The 18,775-nt window shown below is 40.3% G+C and overlaps 3 protein-coding genes across 3 annotated transcripts; all 3 read left to right on the top strand.

Annotated features, from left to right (window-relative positions):
* Nucleotides 1-708: 708 nt before the first annotated feature.
* Nucleotides 709-5,664, top strand: slc6a19b (solute carrier family 6 member 19b; the record flags this gene model as incomplete). Its single annotated transcript, XM_084027418.1, has 12 exons — nt 709-907; nt 1,775-1,915; nt 1,998-2,135; nt 2,216-2,397; nt 2,480-2,590; nt 3,992-4,104; nt 4,174-4,302; nt 4,393-4,549; nt 4,663-4,867; nt 4,948-5,107; nt 5,235-5,397; nt 5,500-5,664. The coding sequence occupies 12 exons, from the start codon at nt 709-711 to the stop codon at nt 5,662-5,664; spliced, it is 1,863 nt and encodes a 620-aa protein (XP_083883544.1).
* Nucleotides 5,665-6,622: 958 nt separating this feature from the next.
* Nucleotides 6,623-12,171, top strand: LOC311024444 (sodium-dependent neutral amino acid transporter B(0)AT3-like; the record flags this gene model as incomplete). Its single annotated transcript, XM_084026858.1, has 12 exons — nt 6,623-6,794; nt 7,861-8,001; nt 9,153-9,290; nt 9,370-9,551; nt 9,754-9,864; nt 9,952-10,064; nt 10,164-10,292; nt 10,659-10,815; nt 10,897-11,101; nt 11,471-11,630; nt 11,707-11,869; nt 11,967-12,171. 12 exons carry the CDS (start codon nt 6,623-6,625, stop codon nt 12,159-12,161), a joined length of 1,866 nt encoding a protein of 621 aa, XP_083882984.1. The 3' UTR covers nt 12,162-12,171.
* Nucleotides 12,172-13,814: 1,643 nt separating this feature from the next.
* LOC311024304 (ferroportin) lies at nt 13,815-18,538 on the top strand (the record flags this gene model as incomplete). Its single annotated transcript, XM_084026649.1, has 8 exons — nt 13,815-13,917; nt 14,012-14,079; nt 14,244-14,403; nt 14,725-14,840; nt 15,039-15,165; nt 15,344-15,598; nt 16,678-17,364; nt 17,864-18,538. The coding sequence occupies 8 exons, from the start codon at nt 13,815-13,817 to the stop codon at nt 18,121-18,123; spliced, it is 1,776 nt and encodes a 591-aa protein (XP_083882775.1). The 3' UTR covers nt 18,124-18,538.
* Between the last annotated feature and the right edge of the window lie 237 nt (nt 18,539-18,775).

Raw genomic sequence — 18,775 nt, 5'->3', positions numbered from 1 at the left:
ACGTTCAGAAAAAACTGATAAACACATTGGAGCTAGATAGACTGTAGCATAGCAAAAAAACAGAGCTACTGTAGACATCTAAAACAGATTGCAGACAGACAGGTAGACAGCGTGTATATAAATATGGGTTTTGTTTTGTTGTTAAACAAGACTCCTATAAAGCATCCACAAACAGATTGATAAACATCTGCTGATGTAAATTACAAATTCATGTGAATTTTTTCTTGTTGCCAAACTGGTATTTCCAAGGACAAGACTAAATCTTCATCATGCCTGGGTTACACTATCTATTCTCTTAAAGAACTGGAAATGTTTCATAAAATACTACGTTTTTATTGACGTGTTTGTGATCTATTCTTACGGCTACAGTGTGCTTATTTATAGTGTGTTTTCAATCATTCTCTAACCCAACACCACACAGTAAAGCCTATAAACATCATTTTTCTCCAGTAAAACTCAAAAGAACAGTGATTTCTGTGAACTGACCCTCTCTCAGCAGATAAGACACTAGTTAACTGTCATGTGTGTTCTTGCTCAGCTTTCGCTTCAAAGGCTGCACACCTTGATGCTTCACTGATGCCACGGCCTAGTTAATCTATTACAGAGGTCCGGTACATAATGTGGGATCTCACACCGTGAGCCACAATTTACATTCCAGCTCTGCACAGGGAACTATTGTACCACTAAGATACTAGGGTTTGACAGATCATGAAGTTACAATTTCCCAACCGAGGCCTGGAGGACAGGATATTGTCCCACGAGCAGCTGGACAAACTGGAGGAGGAAGAGGCTGGAGACAGACCGAAATGGGACAACAAGGCCCAGTATATGCTGACCTGCGTCGGGTTCTGTGTGGGACTCGGAAATGTTTGGCGCTTCCCCTACCTGTGTCAGAGTCATGGAGGAGGCAAGTGATGCTTTCATGGTTTACTACACTTATTCCAAGTAAAACAAATAGAGTAAAGTTTGATTATATTCCTGAAGCCGAATGATGTATGGCAGTAAACATAAAAAGGGAAAGGCATTTTACTTTGTACCAAGACCACTACTGCTTGGCACTATTAGGCACTGTTGGTCAGCGATAGATTTCTTTTAACTCTTTGCTTACATTTAATTTTGTATTCACAAGCATATTTCTGTTTTTACATTGCTTTTGTGTATGGGACTTGTAATTTTCCCCATGAGGAAATTAATTTTTTTATTGAACTACAGTGAATTGCACTGCAATTCTGGATGGATGGATAGATATGATGATGAGATCTATAACAGGTGACGCCCTTCTCCAAGTAAAGTAGTGATCCTGATATCTTTTAAACACTAGATGAAAGGATCAGATTAAAATATTCAGTGTATACTCATAAAGACTGCCTGGAACTGATCTGTTCAGATAAGTGAATAGTTTTGACTGACAGGAAATCCTTGTAAACAGCTTGTATACCAAATGGATTGTACATTGCATTATGAGCCCAGATGATTCACTGTTGGACTTTATCTCTGCACGTGTTCTCCTAAATGATCAAATGATTAACGTCAACATGCTCAAATGTATGTGTATCATAAATGTAGTGCCATTACAACAACATTAAGGGTTCCTTTGAATTTCCTCCAGGTGCATTTATGATACCATTTCTGATAATGTTGCATTCACTGTTGGACTTTATCTCCTAATGTTTTCATGTGCGTCCTAAATGATTAACATCAAGATGTTGACATGGATTTATGCGACAGATTTATTGCTATGACACCATTAATGGCTCCTTTATTTTTCCTTCAGGTGCATTTATTATACCATTCCTGATCCTTGTGGTTCTTGAAGGAATCCCACTGTTGCATCTTGAGTTTGCCATCGGTCAACGTTTAAGAAAAGGCAGTATGGGAGTGTGGGTTACAGTTCATCCCTATTTGACTGGCATCGGTGAGAAACGTTTTGCCTAATGTTTGCTACAATCAGAGGGGAATTGCCTTCAAAGAAACCCTCTTAAAACGTTTATTGGCAGGTTTCGCATCCATGTGTGTATCTCTGACGATCAGCCTCTACTACAACACCATCATCGCCTGGATTCTGTGGTACTTCTTCAACTCGTTTCAAGAGCCTCTGCCTTGGAGTCAGTGTCCCCTGAATGCCAACTTAACCGGTAATGCTACAACAGGTACTAGACTTCTGCAGGATAAACGCTGGACACACACTGTTAATTCTGCTGTTAAATTCTGTCAGGCTATGTGTCAGAGTGTGAGAGGAGCTCCCCCGTGGATTATTTCTGGTACAGAGAGACCCTCAACACAACTCCAACGATTGAAGAAGATGGCGGCCTGCAGTGGTGGATAGTGTTGTGTCACATTTGTGCATGGTCTTTGCTGTATATCTGCATCATTCGTGGTATTGAGACCACGGGGAAGGTACAGCACATTCCTCACTACTATTAAGAATGAAGATTTATATTCAGCATCACAGTAATTGTCTGCTTTATTCTCCCCCGAGGCTGTGTACGTGACGTCGACCCTTCCCTACGTGGTGCTGACAGTATTTCTGATCAGAGGGTTGACACTGAAGGGCTCTTTGAATGGAATTAAGTTTCTCTTCACACCAGATGTAAGTTGCACTTTTGTTTTTGTTCATTTTAGCAATCACACCATTCTGAACATATCAGAATGCATTGAATACCACATTATTAAAACGCATTTAAATCCTATTTGGCAATTGCAGGGATAACATTCTATGCTAAGATATTTTAAGTAAGGAGCAAATATGTTTAAATTTTGTGATAAAATACAAAATCAAATGCTAACATTTATGCTAAGATACACTATATTGCCAAAAGTATTCACTCACCCATCCAAATAATTGAAATCAGGAGTTCCAATCACTTCCATGGCCACAGGTGTATAAAAGCAAGCACTAGACGGTTTCTACAAACATGTGTGAAAGAATGGGTCGCTCTCAGGAGCTCAGGGAATTCCAGTATGGTACTGTGATAGGATGCCACCTGTGCAACAAGTCCAGTCGTGAAATTTCTTCATCCTAAATATTCCATAGTCAACTGTCAATGGGATTATAACGAGAACGACAGCAACTCCGCCAAGAAGTGGTAGGCCATGTAAAATGAAAAATGTAAAATTCAGATTAGCTCAAGAACAGTGTAGAGAGCTTCATGGAATGGGTTTCCATGGCGATCAGCTGCATCCAAGCCATACATCAGCAAGTGCGATGCAAAGCGTTGGATGCAGTGGTGTAAAGCACGCCGCCACTGGACTCTAGAGCAGTGGTGACGCTTCTCCATCTGCAATCTGATGAGCCTGAGTTTGGTGGTTTCCAGGACAACGGTACTTGTCTGACTGCATTGTGCCACGTGTAAAGTTTGGTGGAGGGGGATTATGGTGTGGGGTTGTTTTTCAGGAGCTGGGCTTGGCCCCTTAGTTCCAGTGAAAGGAACTCTGAATGCTTCAGCAAGAGATGTTGGACAATTCCATGCTCCCAACTTTGTGGAACAGTTTGTGGACGGCCCCTTCCTGTTCCAACATGACATGGAAGCAAGGTCCATGAAGACATGGATGAGAGGGTTTGGTGTGGATGAACTTGACTGGCCTGCACAGAGTCCTGACCTCAACCCGATAGAACACCTTTGGGATGAATTAGAGTGGAGACTGAGAGCCAGGCCTTCCCGTCCAACATCAGTGTGTGACCTCACAAATAGGCTTCTGGAAGAATGGTCAAAAAGTCCCATAAACACACTCCTCAACCTTGTGGAAAGCCTTCCAGAAGAGTTGAAGCTGTTATAGCTGCAAAGGGTGGACCGACGTCATATTAAACCCTATGGATTAAGAATGGGATGTCACTTAATTTCATAGTCAAGGCAGGAGAACGAATACTTTTGGCAATAGATGTATTTTAAGTAAGGAGCAAATATGTTGTAGAAATGAGTATGGGGGGGGCTCCACCAGTCAGCCCCCATCTTTAGGATTTCTTAACTGTCTACTTTACCAATCTTTCCAGTTAGCAGAGCTGGCAAAGCCGTCAACATGGCTTGATGCGGGTGCTCAAGTTTTCTATTCCTTCTCTCTGGCTTTTGGCGGTCTGATATCCTTCTCCAGCTACAACTCAGTGCAGTAAGTCATTTTCTTTTGCCGGCGTCATTTAAAGGGGAATCCAAAATAAAACTGCATTGTTTCTTTTAGTAACAACTGCGAACAGGATGCAGTGATCATCTCCATCATCAATGCTATCACCTCCGTCTACGCTGCCACTGTTATTTACACCGTAATTGGCTTCAGAGCAACAGAGAACTTTGACAACTGTCTTTCTGGGTACATGCTCTTTTTGTTTTTGTCAAATTATACATTTCTGCAAATAATTGACTGTGAAAACATTTTTTTAACAAACCATTTGTGTTTTAGAAACATCCTTACATTACTTAATGTGTTTGAGCTTCCTGACGGCAACATCACTGAACTCAACTACAATCAGGCTGTTCACCATCTTAATGAAACACAACCTGAGGTTTTTCAAGGGCTGGATCTCAAGACCTGCAACTTAAATACTTTTCTCAGTGAGGTATGATTATTTATGAACCAGGAAAACCCTTGTTAGTGGAAAATAACCCAGTGTTTATTTTCAAATAGCCCTTGCCATGCTTTGCTACAGCGCTTTGTTGTGTTTGGGCCTAGGGAGTTGAAGGAACTGGTTTAGCCTTCATTGTGTTCACTGAGGCCATCACCAAGATGCCCTTCTCACCGGCGTGGGCTGTCCTTTTCTTCGTAATGCTCTTCTGTCTCGGCCTGTCGTCTATGTTTGGTAACATTGAGGGAGTTGTAGTGCCACTTCAAGACCTCAAGGTTTTCCCCAAGACGTGGCCGAAAGAGGCGATCACCGGTAACGCCTACCTCTATTCTCTCATTTTACATTAACAAGGACTTCTAGTACACTTTCACCAACTCCTTGCTCTCCTACAGGTATAACGTGCACGTTCTGCTGTCTGGTGGGTCTTCTGTTTCTCCAAGGCTCAGGGAACTATTGGCTTTCGGTCTTTGACACCTATGGAGGATCCGTCACTCTGCTAGTCGTTGCATTCTGCGAGTTGTTTTCAGTGGTGTACATATATGGGATAGACAGGTGACTTTTTTTCTTGTTAATATTACTCTGTCTTTTATCAATTAAGAGATGAGAGGAATACGATTCTATCATCACAATGGCACCATCTTTGTTAAAGGATGCAGTATGTGTGTCACTGTCCTCCTAGGTTCAATGATGACATTAAGTTCATGATCGGACACAAACCCAACTTCTTCTGGCAGGCGACATGGAGAGTCATCAGCCCGCTCATTATATTTTGCATATTGGTCTTTTACATCGTCTCTAAAGTGTCTGAAGAGCTCATTTACAAAACCTGGGACCCTGAATCGGTAAATATGAATTGATTTTGTAATGATCAGAATCCTATTATGGATATTGATCTTTTGAAACATACTGTCGTGTGTCACTGAAAACTCAAACTGTCTTTGCAGGATCGATTCCCTGCACTGGAGGACAAGCTCTATCCAGTCTGGATCTATGTGGCGATCTTCGTGTTGGCTGGGATACCCAGTATTGCTGTGCCTGTATTTGGTGTCTGTAAATGGTTAAAGACAAAGAGGAGGACTAAGGCACAGCTCCAGGATATCTCTGAATAAATTCAAAAGAACAATGAGACCCAAAAAAATCCCAAACTCATATGGTAAAATCCCAGATTTTCATATATCTCTGCTCTACATGATTATCAAATTTGAAGCCCTATTGCGTAGAGATGCTGCATTTCTGGTCGTAATCTCTGCTGAGCAGGTGGAACCTTAAACGACTTCCTTTAACTGGGGGGGAAACTCAGGATTTGCCAACAGGATACATTTCTAAACAAATCTGTGAGCGTGGGAGGAGGTGCCGCCCCAGAAGGAAGCTGACTTTGAGCCATAAAATTAATAAAAATGTCCACTTATCTGGCCAGCAGGGGACACTATTGTGTTGTGTTTGACAAATGAATGAAATATTGATTACATCAGCTGCATATTGTTATTTGTTAATAAATGACATGCTTCTACGCCTACTTTCGATTGAAGGTAGTCTGTATGAATATGATACAGAAGAGAATTTCAGTGCAAGGCATTTTGAATGGTGTTCTGGTGAGAAAGTCTGATAAGGTACTCCGTAGACAATACATTTTTTGTGTGTGTGTAAATGGTGGTTGGTAATTACTGCTGACTGAAATACCTCAAACTGTGTGTAAATAACAGTCATGTAAACTAATGATTTTACATCATGATTTAAAAGGCATGTGTACCATCACAGTTTTCTCCCTGGGCTCCTTATTTACCCTGCGTTGTATTAGAATCAACTTATCGTCTCCGTTATCAACATCATATCATGCCGCTCGACACAAGGGCTTTTTATTAAACAAACAAAGCATTGCTCCCACAGCCTCAAGGGCCAATGAGATATGCAAGGCTGATTAAGCAAATGTTGCCCCTTTGTCTCCTCACACAACCTGGTAACTAGTCACCAGGTGCTCCCTTCTCTTTAGACAGAGTGGACCAATAAGACTAAAATATTTGTCTCATAATCATAAAATATACCCATATAACAAGGGACAAACAAGGGATGGATAGAGCAGCTGGAAGTGCTGAGCAGATGCAGGTTCCTGGACTTAAAGAGATCACTGAGAGACCAAAATGGGACAACAAAGTTCAGTATTTGCTTACCTGCATAGGTTTTGCTGTGGGACTTGGCAATGTGTGGAGATTTCCATATTTGTGTCAAATCTATGGCGGAGGTAAGATCATTTCATTTACATTATGCTTTGACACAAAAACACAAAAAGGTGAAGTTGGACGGTTTGGTTTTTATTTGCTTTTCCACGATTAGAAACATTCCAAAAGCTCTCTTGACAGAATGAAAGACTGTTTAAGCTGCTCTTAAATGCTGTTATTAAAGAAACTGAATGGGTTCTTTATTTTCATTTTATTTTCATTCCCTTAAGTTATGAAAATACCCAAAACATTTGTTGAAAATTATTTGTTTAAATGACAAACTCTAAGAGTTCTATTGCAATGTGGCACAATAACACAACCCCTTATTTCTATAGTTTTCCCTTTAACTTGAACTAATTTTTCTGACTGACTTTTCTGAAGACACATGACTTAGATTTTACAGCTTTTCAAGATAAACTTAATAATCATCTGGGTTAATACGTATAATTAATTGTGTAAAAGTGCAAGATGTAAATTCTTTTACATACACAATAACTTTCTATGTTAATTCGAAATAATCAGTGATTTCTCTTCTTTTATTGTATGTTTTTGCTATTTTGATCTAAAGAAATATTTGAATAATTGCAGTTTGCATGTTTATTTTTCCAGTGAAGGTCAAACTGGAAACTGTCTGATCAGAGGGCTTATAATGTTACTTGGTCTTCAATGATTTAGGGAGACATAATACTTTAGTGTCAGCTGTGACTGATGTTTCTTTATCTTCAGATCTGTGATTGACCTAATTCAAAAAATTCTATTTTGGATAGTTCACAACTATACAAAATTGATATTTTCAACAACTCCATACAGTAGAGCACAAAACATACAATGGATCAGTCAAGAGGGAAAACATGACTGTCACACACTACTAGCCTGATAATAGAATCTATTGCTGGCTGGAGTGAGAGCGATAAAGCTCTGTTGTTGATAATAAAATGTACAGTAATCAGAAACTTTATAACCTTGAACAATAAAAGGAAATGCCAATGTTTTTTTTAAGGTGAGGTCAATTGCCGTGTGTTATTTAATTGTCAGTTATCACAATCATTTTGGTCAATATTATCACCTAAGAGTTTGTTTAATTTCAAGGGGCGTTTCTGATTCCTTATGCCATTGCCTTGGTGTTTGAGGGACTTCCTCTGCTGCACATGGAGCTGGCCATCGGACAAAGGCTCCGCATGGGAAGCATTGGAGTGTGGAATTCAATCTCCCCTTATCTGGGAGGTTTAGGTGAGAGGGTTTGGTGTCAACAGAGGTGAAGGAAGTACTCAGAGTAAAAGTACTACTACCACATTGTAAAAATACTCTGTCACAAGTAAATGTTATTTAAGTAAAGCATAATCTGGAAAATGAATTTAATCTTCACCCTACAAACTTTAACATACAAGTACTACTGATTGCTACAGATTTTATGGGTAATTATTTTAGGAAAGTTAGTTAATTTGCATAATGGGACAAAGCAGATGAGGAAATGTGTGTCTGGGTCTTTAAAAAGCACAAATTAAAAGACATCACAAATAAAGATATCATGTCATATAGAATGAACTGATTGGAAAAAGTCATGAAAAATGTGAATGATAAAATAAAGCACAAGTGAGAAATAACCAAAAGTATACTTCTGGGGTCTGTGGAGCCCAGTTAGGATGAGGCTATTAGTATTAAAAGTACAAGTACAAGTCATTATTTTCCTGTATAGATTACTCTGATTATTTTCTTCATTAATCACTTGATTGATTGTTTGGTTTGTAAAATGATGAGAATGATAAGAACCTAATGTTTGTTTTGTCTACCTCCAAACGTTTCTAAAATTAATTAATTAAATACAAAATAAATAAAAGTAAAGCAAATCATCACATTTGATGTGAATCAACACATTATTTAGCCTGAAAAATACAATGATTATCCAAATAGCTGCAAAAGTATTTTCTGTCAATGGGCTAATTCATTAATCATCTTGTACATAGTGGAGAAGTTTAATTCATGACAAAACATCATATTTAATAAGCCCTTTGTATTTTTTGTATGCAAACATTTTTGTAAAATGTGTAAAGTAACTAAAGCCGTCAGATACATGTAGTGAGGTAACAAGTACAATATTTCCCTCTGAATTACAAAGTAGAAGTATAAAGTGTCATGAGAAGAAAAGACTACAAGTACAAATACCTGAAATTTGTACGTAACAACAGTTCTCAAGTAATTGTACTTAGCATTACACCATTGGATATCAATGGACTTTACTTAAGAAAGTGAGATGCCTAAAAAGAGGAATGTTGCTTACAACATAAAGCTGTGCTAAACCTCTACCTGGTTAACTTAACATGACTGCCTTCCATAATATACATACATACATTTCTTGGTGAACAATGTAAATGTGTATACAGGTGTGGCCTCCTTGGCAGTATCCTTCCTAGTTGGTCTGTTCTACAACATGATCCTGGCCTGGATCCTCTGGTACTTCTTCCACTCCTTTCAAAGTCCTCTTCCCTGGAGGGACTGCCCGATAAACCTGAATCATACTGGTAATTTTGACATCTTATTGAATACTAACCAAAAGTAGAAGACAGACAGTCCCATTAATTAATACTCTCTTTGAAACAGGCTATGAAAGTGAATGTGAGAAGAGCTCCCCAGTGAACTATTTTTGGTATCGCACAACACTAAATATCACACCAAACATCGAGAGCAGCGGGTCCATACAGTGGTGGCTGGTGCTGTGTCTTGCAACGGCTTGGTGCCTCGTGTACATCTGCTTCATACGTGGAATTGAGACGATTGGAAAGGTAATTTACTGATTTGATGTCATGCTAAAAACTATATTTATTGTTACATCCATTTTGTTACATCTTCTAGACCAGATTACCAGCAATTACTGGCAAAATATTGGAAGTGCATGTGAGAATGCATATAAAGGATTACTAAAACCTCAAATTCTGTTTGATGTAAATATTAAATATTTTATCAGCATCTAAACCTTTTCAACAGGCTATTTATGTCACGGCCACCTTTCCATACCTGGTTTTGACCATCTTCTTGGTGAGATCCTTGACTCTGACCGGGGCCACAGATGGCTTAATATATTTATTCACTCCAAATGTAAGTTTGTCATCAGTTTTATATTGAAATCATTTCACAATATAAAGAGTAAAATATGAGCTGTAACAATTAATATGGTGATTACAGTGGGGAACCCTGAAGAATCCTAAGGTCTGGTTGGATGCTGCTACCCAGATCTTTTTCTCTTTGTCTTTAGCCTTTGGGGGACTTATTGCTTTTTCCAGTTATAATGCTCAGAAGTAAGAACTTTATGAGCACATTTTTCATTCATGAAAGACAGTATAAAGTACGAAATAAAAAAATGTTTTTATGACTCAAACAATGTAATATCTTTCCAGGAATAACTGTGAGAGAGATGCCCTAATTGTTGGATGCGTGAACAGCTTTACGTCACTATATGCAGCGATTCCTATTTTTGCCATTCTTGGATTCAAGGCAAATGAAAACTACAACGACTGCCGAAATTGGTATGTACCATATGGATAATTATGTTGTGCCTAAGTAACATACATCCAGCTTGATAATTTGACAGTATTATTATTATTAGATGTGCAACTGGTGATTATGTAATTACAAGCTTACAGACCCAGAAGTAATGACTGCTGTGACTACACTATATAAACCTATTCAACTTAAATCAAAATAAATACATTTAAAACAGTTTGCTATATATAGAAGGTTATAACCTTTATCCCACTTCCAACAGTTTAGGTTTTGACTTAAATGACTTGAATGATTTATCAAGTACAAAAAAAAAAGGTTCAAAATAGTTATTACTGGTAGTTATTCTTGTTATTGTAGTGTTAACTGATTTTTTTGTTTTGTTATTTTAGGAACATATTGAGATTAACAAATTCATTCAACATCGGAGATGAAAACATGACCCTTGAAAACTATGATGCTTGGTTAAACCACCTCAACGCATCTGATCCCTCAGAGGTTGAAAGCCTCAATCTAAAGACCTGCGATCTGCAGACTTTCCTGGACCAGGTACAGTACATCTGCAACACTACAGCTCTCTGTGAACGTCTGTGCGTATGTGTGAGATCTCGTGTCGCCTCCTACCTGTAGAGCGCCTCTGGGACCGGACTGGCCTTCATTGTGTTCACGGAGGCGGTGATAAAAATGCCAGGCTCTCAGGTGTGGGCGGTCCTCTTCTTTGTCATGCTCTTCAGCCTGGGCCTGTCCTCCATGTTTGGAAATCTAGAGGGGGTCCTGACTCCTCTGCTGGACCTACACCTGATTCCACCCTGGATTCCAAAGGAAATTTTCACAGGTAATCTGAAAGATGTAACTTGATATGGTGTACAAAATCTACTCTTTTTTATACACAACAGTGATTATGACACACATTCATAAAAGGCATTTAAAAAGGCCACCTATTGATTCCCAGTCCCAAGTCCTATAGAAATTTTCTTTACATGTGAATTAATGTCTTCATGTGTCAAACAAATACTGTCATAAGTATTCAAGTTGAAAATAAGAACACATGAAAAACATTAAGATTTGTAACATTTGCTCTGCCAGAATTTCTTTCGGATCCATATACTTTCAAATAACATACAAACATACATTTTAAATGTTTCTGTATGACTCAATTCAGCATATTCATCATCACAGCATGAAATCCTTTCCCCCCCAAAAGGGTTACTGTGCCTCACCTCCTTTGCTGCGGCCCTCGTCTTTACGTTGGGCTCCGGAAACTACTGGCTGGAGATTTTCAACAGCTACGTGGGGTCCATGCCTCTGCTCATCATCGCATTCTTTGAGATCATCAGTGTGGTGTACATCTATGGAATCAACAGGTGAAATGTGTAGTTTGTCATTTTGCTTGCAACGAGGAAAAACATTATTTGCTAAAAGGTTTCTATTTGCTCACAGGTTTAATGACGACATTGAGTGGATGACGGGTCACAGACCAAACCTCTACTGGCAGGTCACTTGGCGCTTCATCAGCCCTTTCATGCTTCTGGTGGTTTTTGTGGCATACGTTGTAGTCGAGGCTGAAACACGACCAACATATAACGCCTGGAACCCAGATTACGTAAGAAAGATTTTATGATTGCTCTACAATGACACTGTGTACAATTTGACCAAAAAAAAAGGAAAGACATTGACTTTCCACTCCATTACCCCTACAGGTGCACTTCCCCCTTGCTGATGTTCAGCACTATCCTGAATGGGTTTTTGTTATCTGTGTGCTCTTATCTGTCCTTCCTGTTGTGTCCATCCCTCTTGTGGCTCTCTACAAATTCACAGGCTTCCTGAAGAAGTACATCATGAACAGGCACAACCAAAATCCATATGCAAATGAACTCTCTCATGGAGAGTTGTAAATTAACAATGAACTTTTTCAATGTTTTATCTAATTGGTAGTCAGGACTATGGGTGGTACATATTTGAGGTATGTTGTCATTTAATCAACTTTTGTGTTTATTCAGTTAAAAAGTTTTTAACTGTTATTTTTCATGTTTTATATCTCTCATATATGATATTACAAATTTCTAATTAAATTACAGTTGAAATTATTATCACTAGAATAGTAGGAGCTTTGATTTCAGTAATCTTTTTATATATATTTACACATGTATTTATATTGGTGAAGGAAATGGAAACAACTATCAACACAGGACAATATAAAAAAAAACATTAGAACTGAATATCATGTTTGTGTTAATATCTGATTAAAGGAAGACAACACTTAATTTCCTGTGTTAATGTTTTGAATCGGCAGAAACGGAGAGTGATGGATAACTTTTCAGAGTGGTTGGCAATAAGCGTATTAATTCTCGGAGGAAAAAAAAAAAGATCCATCGTCAATGATTTTCAGTGCAAATACCACAAGCTGACATTTGAAGCAACGCTGCATTTGTATGTTCTGCTAACATCGTCGTCATTTGTTAATATTATGCATCAACTTTTAAATTACATCCCCGTCTGTCTGGGAAATAACATTTGGTATGCAATATAAGACAGTTACTCTGCTTCGCTACCCTCGGTTACCTGCAAGTGTGAAGAGTGATGTAGTGTTGCATGATGTGTTCTTTATGTAACCTTCTTTGCATGACAACATTGCGTGTGGGTGTATGAGAGTAGTAGGACTGTGCTTGTGTGCCGAGGGTTCATGCATGTGTCCACTGACCATGCGCATGTGTGTATTTTGAGCCGTACGAGTGACACAGTTGTCCTTTTTGTGGTGTGGGTGGACAGTGATATTGTCCCCCCCGGTGTCACGTGCTTTGGAATATGCTGGCTGCCTTTGTTGCCCCTCTGCCTGTTCTGCTTTTCTGGCACTTTCATACAATGGTGCACTTGAACACTGTGATGTTATTAAGCCTTTCAAACTACTACAGCTTGAATTCCAGCTCTCAGGAAAGACTAGCATCCCAAAGTAGGATACATGGCACAAGATACATCATCGAGGAACAACAGCAAGGATTGAGTGGAACATCAGAACAAAAGGTGATGATTGACCCTGCGATGACTTACGAGTGCTTTAATTGTATGTTTAAGGCAGCATTTACAGAGCTATGCATGGTGGCACGCTAATGCTACTGCGAAACCCTATTGTTTGATTTCTGTTCTTTTTTCCCCATTCACAATCTGACTTTTTAACCCATGACAGTCATTATTTATGCCTGTTGTATATTTGAAAATAACTTTAAGGGGAAGTACTGTGGAGTACTTTATTACAATAATACAGTTGAAGAGGTTACAACAGTTTACTGAGTTCAAAAGGACATGGAATTCCAAATGTATGCATAAAGTTGCTGGCTAGGAAATATAAATTGTGGATTTGATTAGTGAATACAATATCGCCACTTGTGGATTTCCTAGTGGATGCTTCCTAGTGCGTTAATAAGTAAATAAGCCTATAAGTGGTCCAAACACTCTCGTAGAAATCAACAACGAAGTAACCTCTGTAGCAACAATGGGGCGAGAGTGCGACAAGTTCAACTGTTTTTTGACCTGCGATCCTACGCTAGGAAATGCCCCAGCGAGCAGATGCCTCCCAGTGTGGTGGGGTTGTGGTCGAGTTTGAGTCCGACGACATCAGGGATGCAAGAGCTCATAGGGCCAGGAGTATACCAGGTGAGCTCAACTTTAAATCCAACGAGAATTGGTGCAATGCATTTGTGGCAAATATAACGTGTGCTGATTCGATTTTCGTGCATTTCCTCGGAAGGTTCAGCTCTTATCTACCTCAAGGGTCCCAAGTTTCTCATCTATGTCAGTGGAGCATTGTCAATGTGGGTAAGAATCATTTCCTGAAGAAACTGATTCCTGGAGAGATAGATAAGACATCGAAAACTTAAATATCTGCAAGGTAGTCCACTTAGTGTGAACCTTGTGACAGAATCCATGCAGGACTTTGCAAAACAAAACATAACGATGCCCTTTAATGTTGTGTTAAACAGGGTGACCGCATGTGGCACTTTGCAATTTCTGTGTTCCTGATTGAGCTGTACGGCCGTAACCTGCTGTTGACTGCGGTGTTTGGGTTGGTAGTGGCTGGGTCAGTGCTCCTACTAGGGGCTTTGATTGGAGACTGGGTTGATCGCAATCCAAGGAATAAAGGTATGCAACAATTTCTTAAATCATAAAGTCTTAGCATGCCGTGTATCATAGAACAGTCAGCGATGTAGATTAGTGGATCTGAATCATGGATCTAGCAGTCTGCTAGTTTCCTCCTCCCCCCCCCCCCCCCCCCCCCAGGTTGTAAATTGCATTCACTCAATGCGACAAGTGTAAATCAGTCCCCGATTTCATAGCTAGATTGAGCACCAGCAGGACTACAGGCGAAAGGCTCAAATCTGTCGAGGCTGGCATTCGGTTTTTACAGAATTCATCATCTATGTTTATGTGAGTCTAAAACTGTTTTTTTGTCCCCTATTTTAGTTGCACATGCATCTCTTTTCATTCAGAACATCTCAGTGACAGTATGTAGCATTGTGCTCATGTTGGTGTTCTCATATAAGCAAAGGATTGAACAGATCTGGGATGGATGGCTTACTGTGAGTAGACACTACATATTTGACTAATAATTACGATTGATAGCGTGTTGATCTGCAAACTCACCGTGATAATCACACAGAGGAGTTATTGCTGCTGTTGTTGTTCCCTCTGTCCTGTGTCCCTGTTGTCTCTGCTTCTGAGCTTGTGGCTACTCTGTGCTGTCATAGTAACATGTTGCATCGCAAAACTCACACAAGGTGGTTTGTTATACGGTGGTGATCGTCCTGGCAGATGTGGCAAACCTTGCAAGCACAGCACTGACCATTGCCATTCAGAGGGACTGGATTGTGGTTATCACAGGCTACAACCGAGGTCACCTAGCTGGTGAGGAGATTCATTGTCTGTCGACGCACATACTTGTTTTGCATTCAACGTTTGTCGCGCATCACTGTTTGTGCATGATAAATATTTGAGAATATCAGGTTTTGGTCTGTTCCTGCTCTTGCTGAGCGTCCTCTAGTGGAAGCACATTAACCTCTGTGTCTTTGATCCTAAACAAAAGGAATGAATGCAACCATGAGGCGAATAGATCAGGTGACTAACATCCTGGCCCCACTAGCAGTGGGACAGGTCATGACCCTGGCCTCCAATGTAGTGGGCTGTGGCTTCATCCTGGGCTGGAACCTTGTGTCTCTCATTGTGGAGTTCTTCTTCTTGTCACGGGTCTACCGCATCGTCCCCGCTCTGTCAGTCAAACCGCCAGGGGTCGAGGTGGATGAGGTGTGTCTGCAGAGGCTGGAGAGGAGAATGTCACAAGGTATGGACTCTAACCTCCAATTTCATTTATTTTACAAAGGTTTCCCCTGTATTCTGTACACTAGATTCAACATTAGAATGGTATGAGCTTCATGCAAAAGGTGCATAAAAGGCCGGGGCACATCATCATGGAGTCCTACACATGCTAAGTGACGTTGTAGATATGAAAAAGAAAAATGGAGGTGTAACAGTAAGATATAGGGCTGTGCATTCAGCTTGAATATGTTAACAATGTTTGTTTGTAGTTGGCAATGTAGAGCATCTATATTATTAATTGTAATGTTTGTTGTAATCAGTATTACTGTATTACAGTGTAAACTTTCTCCTCAGCCTCAATCACCACTTACATTTACGTTTTTTTGAAAGGTCAGGAGAAAGTGCTGTAACTTTGAAATTCAATTTATATTTTGACACAAAGGATTCTGTGGCAGGATTGAACAGTTGTGATGATGAAAGGTACTGATATAGTGAGATTTGTGCCAAAAGATTATTGTATATGGCTTAAAATAAGGTTAAAATAGACCACTGCAGTCTAAACTTGAGAATCTTGGAAAGTCTGTGAAATGATCAGAAAACAGAAACAGTTCTCCAGATTGTGATACAAAGTATTTGTTGAATTATAAAATGCTGTGATAACCCTTGGGCCGTCTTCTACATTGAGCCTGATGAGTGCTGTAAGTTCATTCATTGTATATAATAGTGGACAATCACATAAAAAGGAATATAGGCATTACATTATTTGAAGACAAAATAGTCAGTGCATGTACAGTAAACCAACTGCCACAATGCGGCCTATGTCGATAAGTTTCTTTTACCACGTTGCTGGTGTATGATTTGAGCACAGTGCTACATACACCTTATTAACATAATAACACTGGTAACAGATCAGTACTTGGTATCAAACAATACACAAAAGCCCAGGTATCAGTATCTGGACTGAAAAGGTCAGATTGGTGTATATAGTCTGTATTTGACAGATGATGTGGATTCTAATATGACAGAGCAGAATGGGTGCAGAACACCAATTTGGGCCTTTCAAATTGAACAGAAGTGATGGATGATGTTCTTTTTTCTCATCAGGGGAAAGTACTGTTGCACAACCTCAAGCTCAGCCTCTGACAGAAGGCAACTGCAACTCAAGTCTGAACCTAAAAGAAATCACCAACCTGCCGCTGTGTTTCCGGAGGTTTCGCTGGTTGGTGAGCACCTGCAAGGACGGGTGGAGGGCCTACTATCGCCAGCCCGTCTTCCTGGCAGGAATGGGTCTGGCTTTCCTCTACACCACAGTGCTGGGCTTCGACTGCATCACCACTGGCTATGCGTATACTCAGGGCATAAGTGGCTCTCTCCTTAGTCTGCTGATGGGTGTGTCAGCCATCACGGGACTCATGGGCACGGTCATGTTCACCAGACTCAGGAAGTCCTATGGCCTGGTTAACACAGGCATCATCTCAAGCTGCCTCCACCTGGGCTGCTTGCTTCTGTGCGTGTGTTCTGTCTTTGCTCCTGGCAGCCCTATGGATCTTAGCTTGCTGAAGCCCTACATTACCTCCAACTCCTCCGGTGAGCTTGGAGGGATGGCAAACCAAAGGCAAAAACACACTTATCCTTTGAGGGGAGGTAGCAATCAGCCACTGCTACCCGACCGCTCCTCCATCCACTGGACCAACAACACTGTGCTCTTTGACAACGTGCCCTCTGACACAGCGCCAGAATCCTACATTTCCATTATCCTCCTGTTCTTGGGTGTCATCACAGCACGCATCGGTGAGTAGAAAGTTATCCAAAGCTGAGAAACCGTTTCAATAGACTCCAAAATGTCCACATGTTATATTGATATACAAGACAGCAGAATACTGTCAACTTTAGAGCTTCACCCATACTTTGGCATGGAAGATACTATCAGCCTAATATCAGCTCATCATGTTGGCATACATATTTAAGTTAATTTACAAATTGACGTCATTACATAGTAATCCACCAGAGAGCACTGTTAATGAAACTGTTAAATATCCTACTCTGTCCATTAGTGACAATTAAATGTTTGCCATTCTAACCTTTTATCTGTGGTTGACAGTAGAGTTGCAATGCCTTGTAAAAATGTCAATGACTGTATTATCATGTAGCAAACGGGGAGGGCTCTCGTTAACTATTCTCATAAATACAGTTATTATGTGAAGAGCTGAATAAATGCACAGCCATTGTGACAATTGGCTAATTTAATGGCCGGGTCCACTTTTAAACCCCAATGACATCTGTGTTTTAGGTCTCTGGTCCTTCGACCTGACAGTGACCCAGCTCCTGCAGGAGAACATCTGTGAGTCAGAGAGGGGAGTGGTAAACGGGGTGCAGAGCTCCATGAATTATCTGATGGATCTGCTTCACTTCATCATGGTGATCTCTGCGCCACGGCCACAGCACTTTGGCATCCTAGTTATCATTTCTGTATTATTCATCACCACTGGGCACACGATGTACTTCCTGTACGCACACAAAGCCAAGAGAAAACGCCGCCTCGACACATAAGGAGCAGACATGGCCCACACATCCAAGCACGAGATGCTTACCAGCACTAATTCCACTCTGCACCTGTGAAATGAATGTCTCCCTCCTGCTCCTTCAGCAATTTATTGCAACACTCCGCTCCCAACTTAGCCATTCATTTCAGCACAACACAGCAAGTGCCTGTCCCACCTCGGTTGCTTTCTTCCTGCAGGGCCATGTGCCAGAGCAGCAAACAAGAACTCAGGTGAAGTAGAGTGGGAGACACGCTCCCCCTTCGTGTACATAAGTTGAGGTGGCTACAATAAATGCAGCAATGGTGCCTCCAGGGGAAATGTCCTAATCTGATGTACAACAGGACACAAAGGTAACAGTTACGGCACCACCACGTGCCTTTGCATACCCTGTAGGATTTACTGCAAGACTTTCATCAAACAAGCCTGTTAACTTACATAGCTTTTTGGATGGGAGGGTGGAGAGCCTTTTCTAACCATCACTCAGTAAAGAACTGGTGTTGTGGAGGAAAACGTAACAGTGATACATGAAAATGCAAACAAGACGAGATAGTACTACAAGTGGCATCGATGTTACTGATCCGTCCACTTGGAAATATTCCAGGATGTCCAGAAAGGAACATAAAGGGAACTTGATGTGAGATTTTTTGATTAGAAAAAAA

Source organism: Eutrigla gurnardus, assembly GCF_963514095.1.
Source record: "Eutrigla gurnardus genome assembly, chromosome: 14".
NCBI lineage: Eukaryota > Metazoa > Chordata > Actinopteri > Perciformes > Triglidae > Eutrigla > Eutrigla gurnardus.
This window is presented reverse-complemented; position numbering and strand designations above follow the sequence as displayed.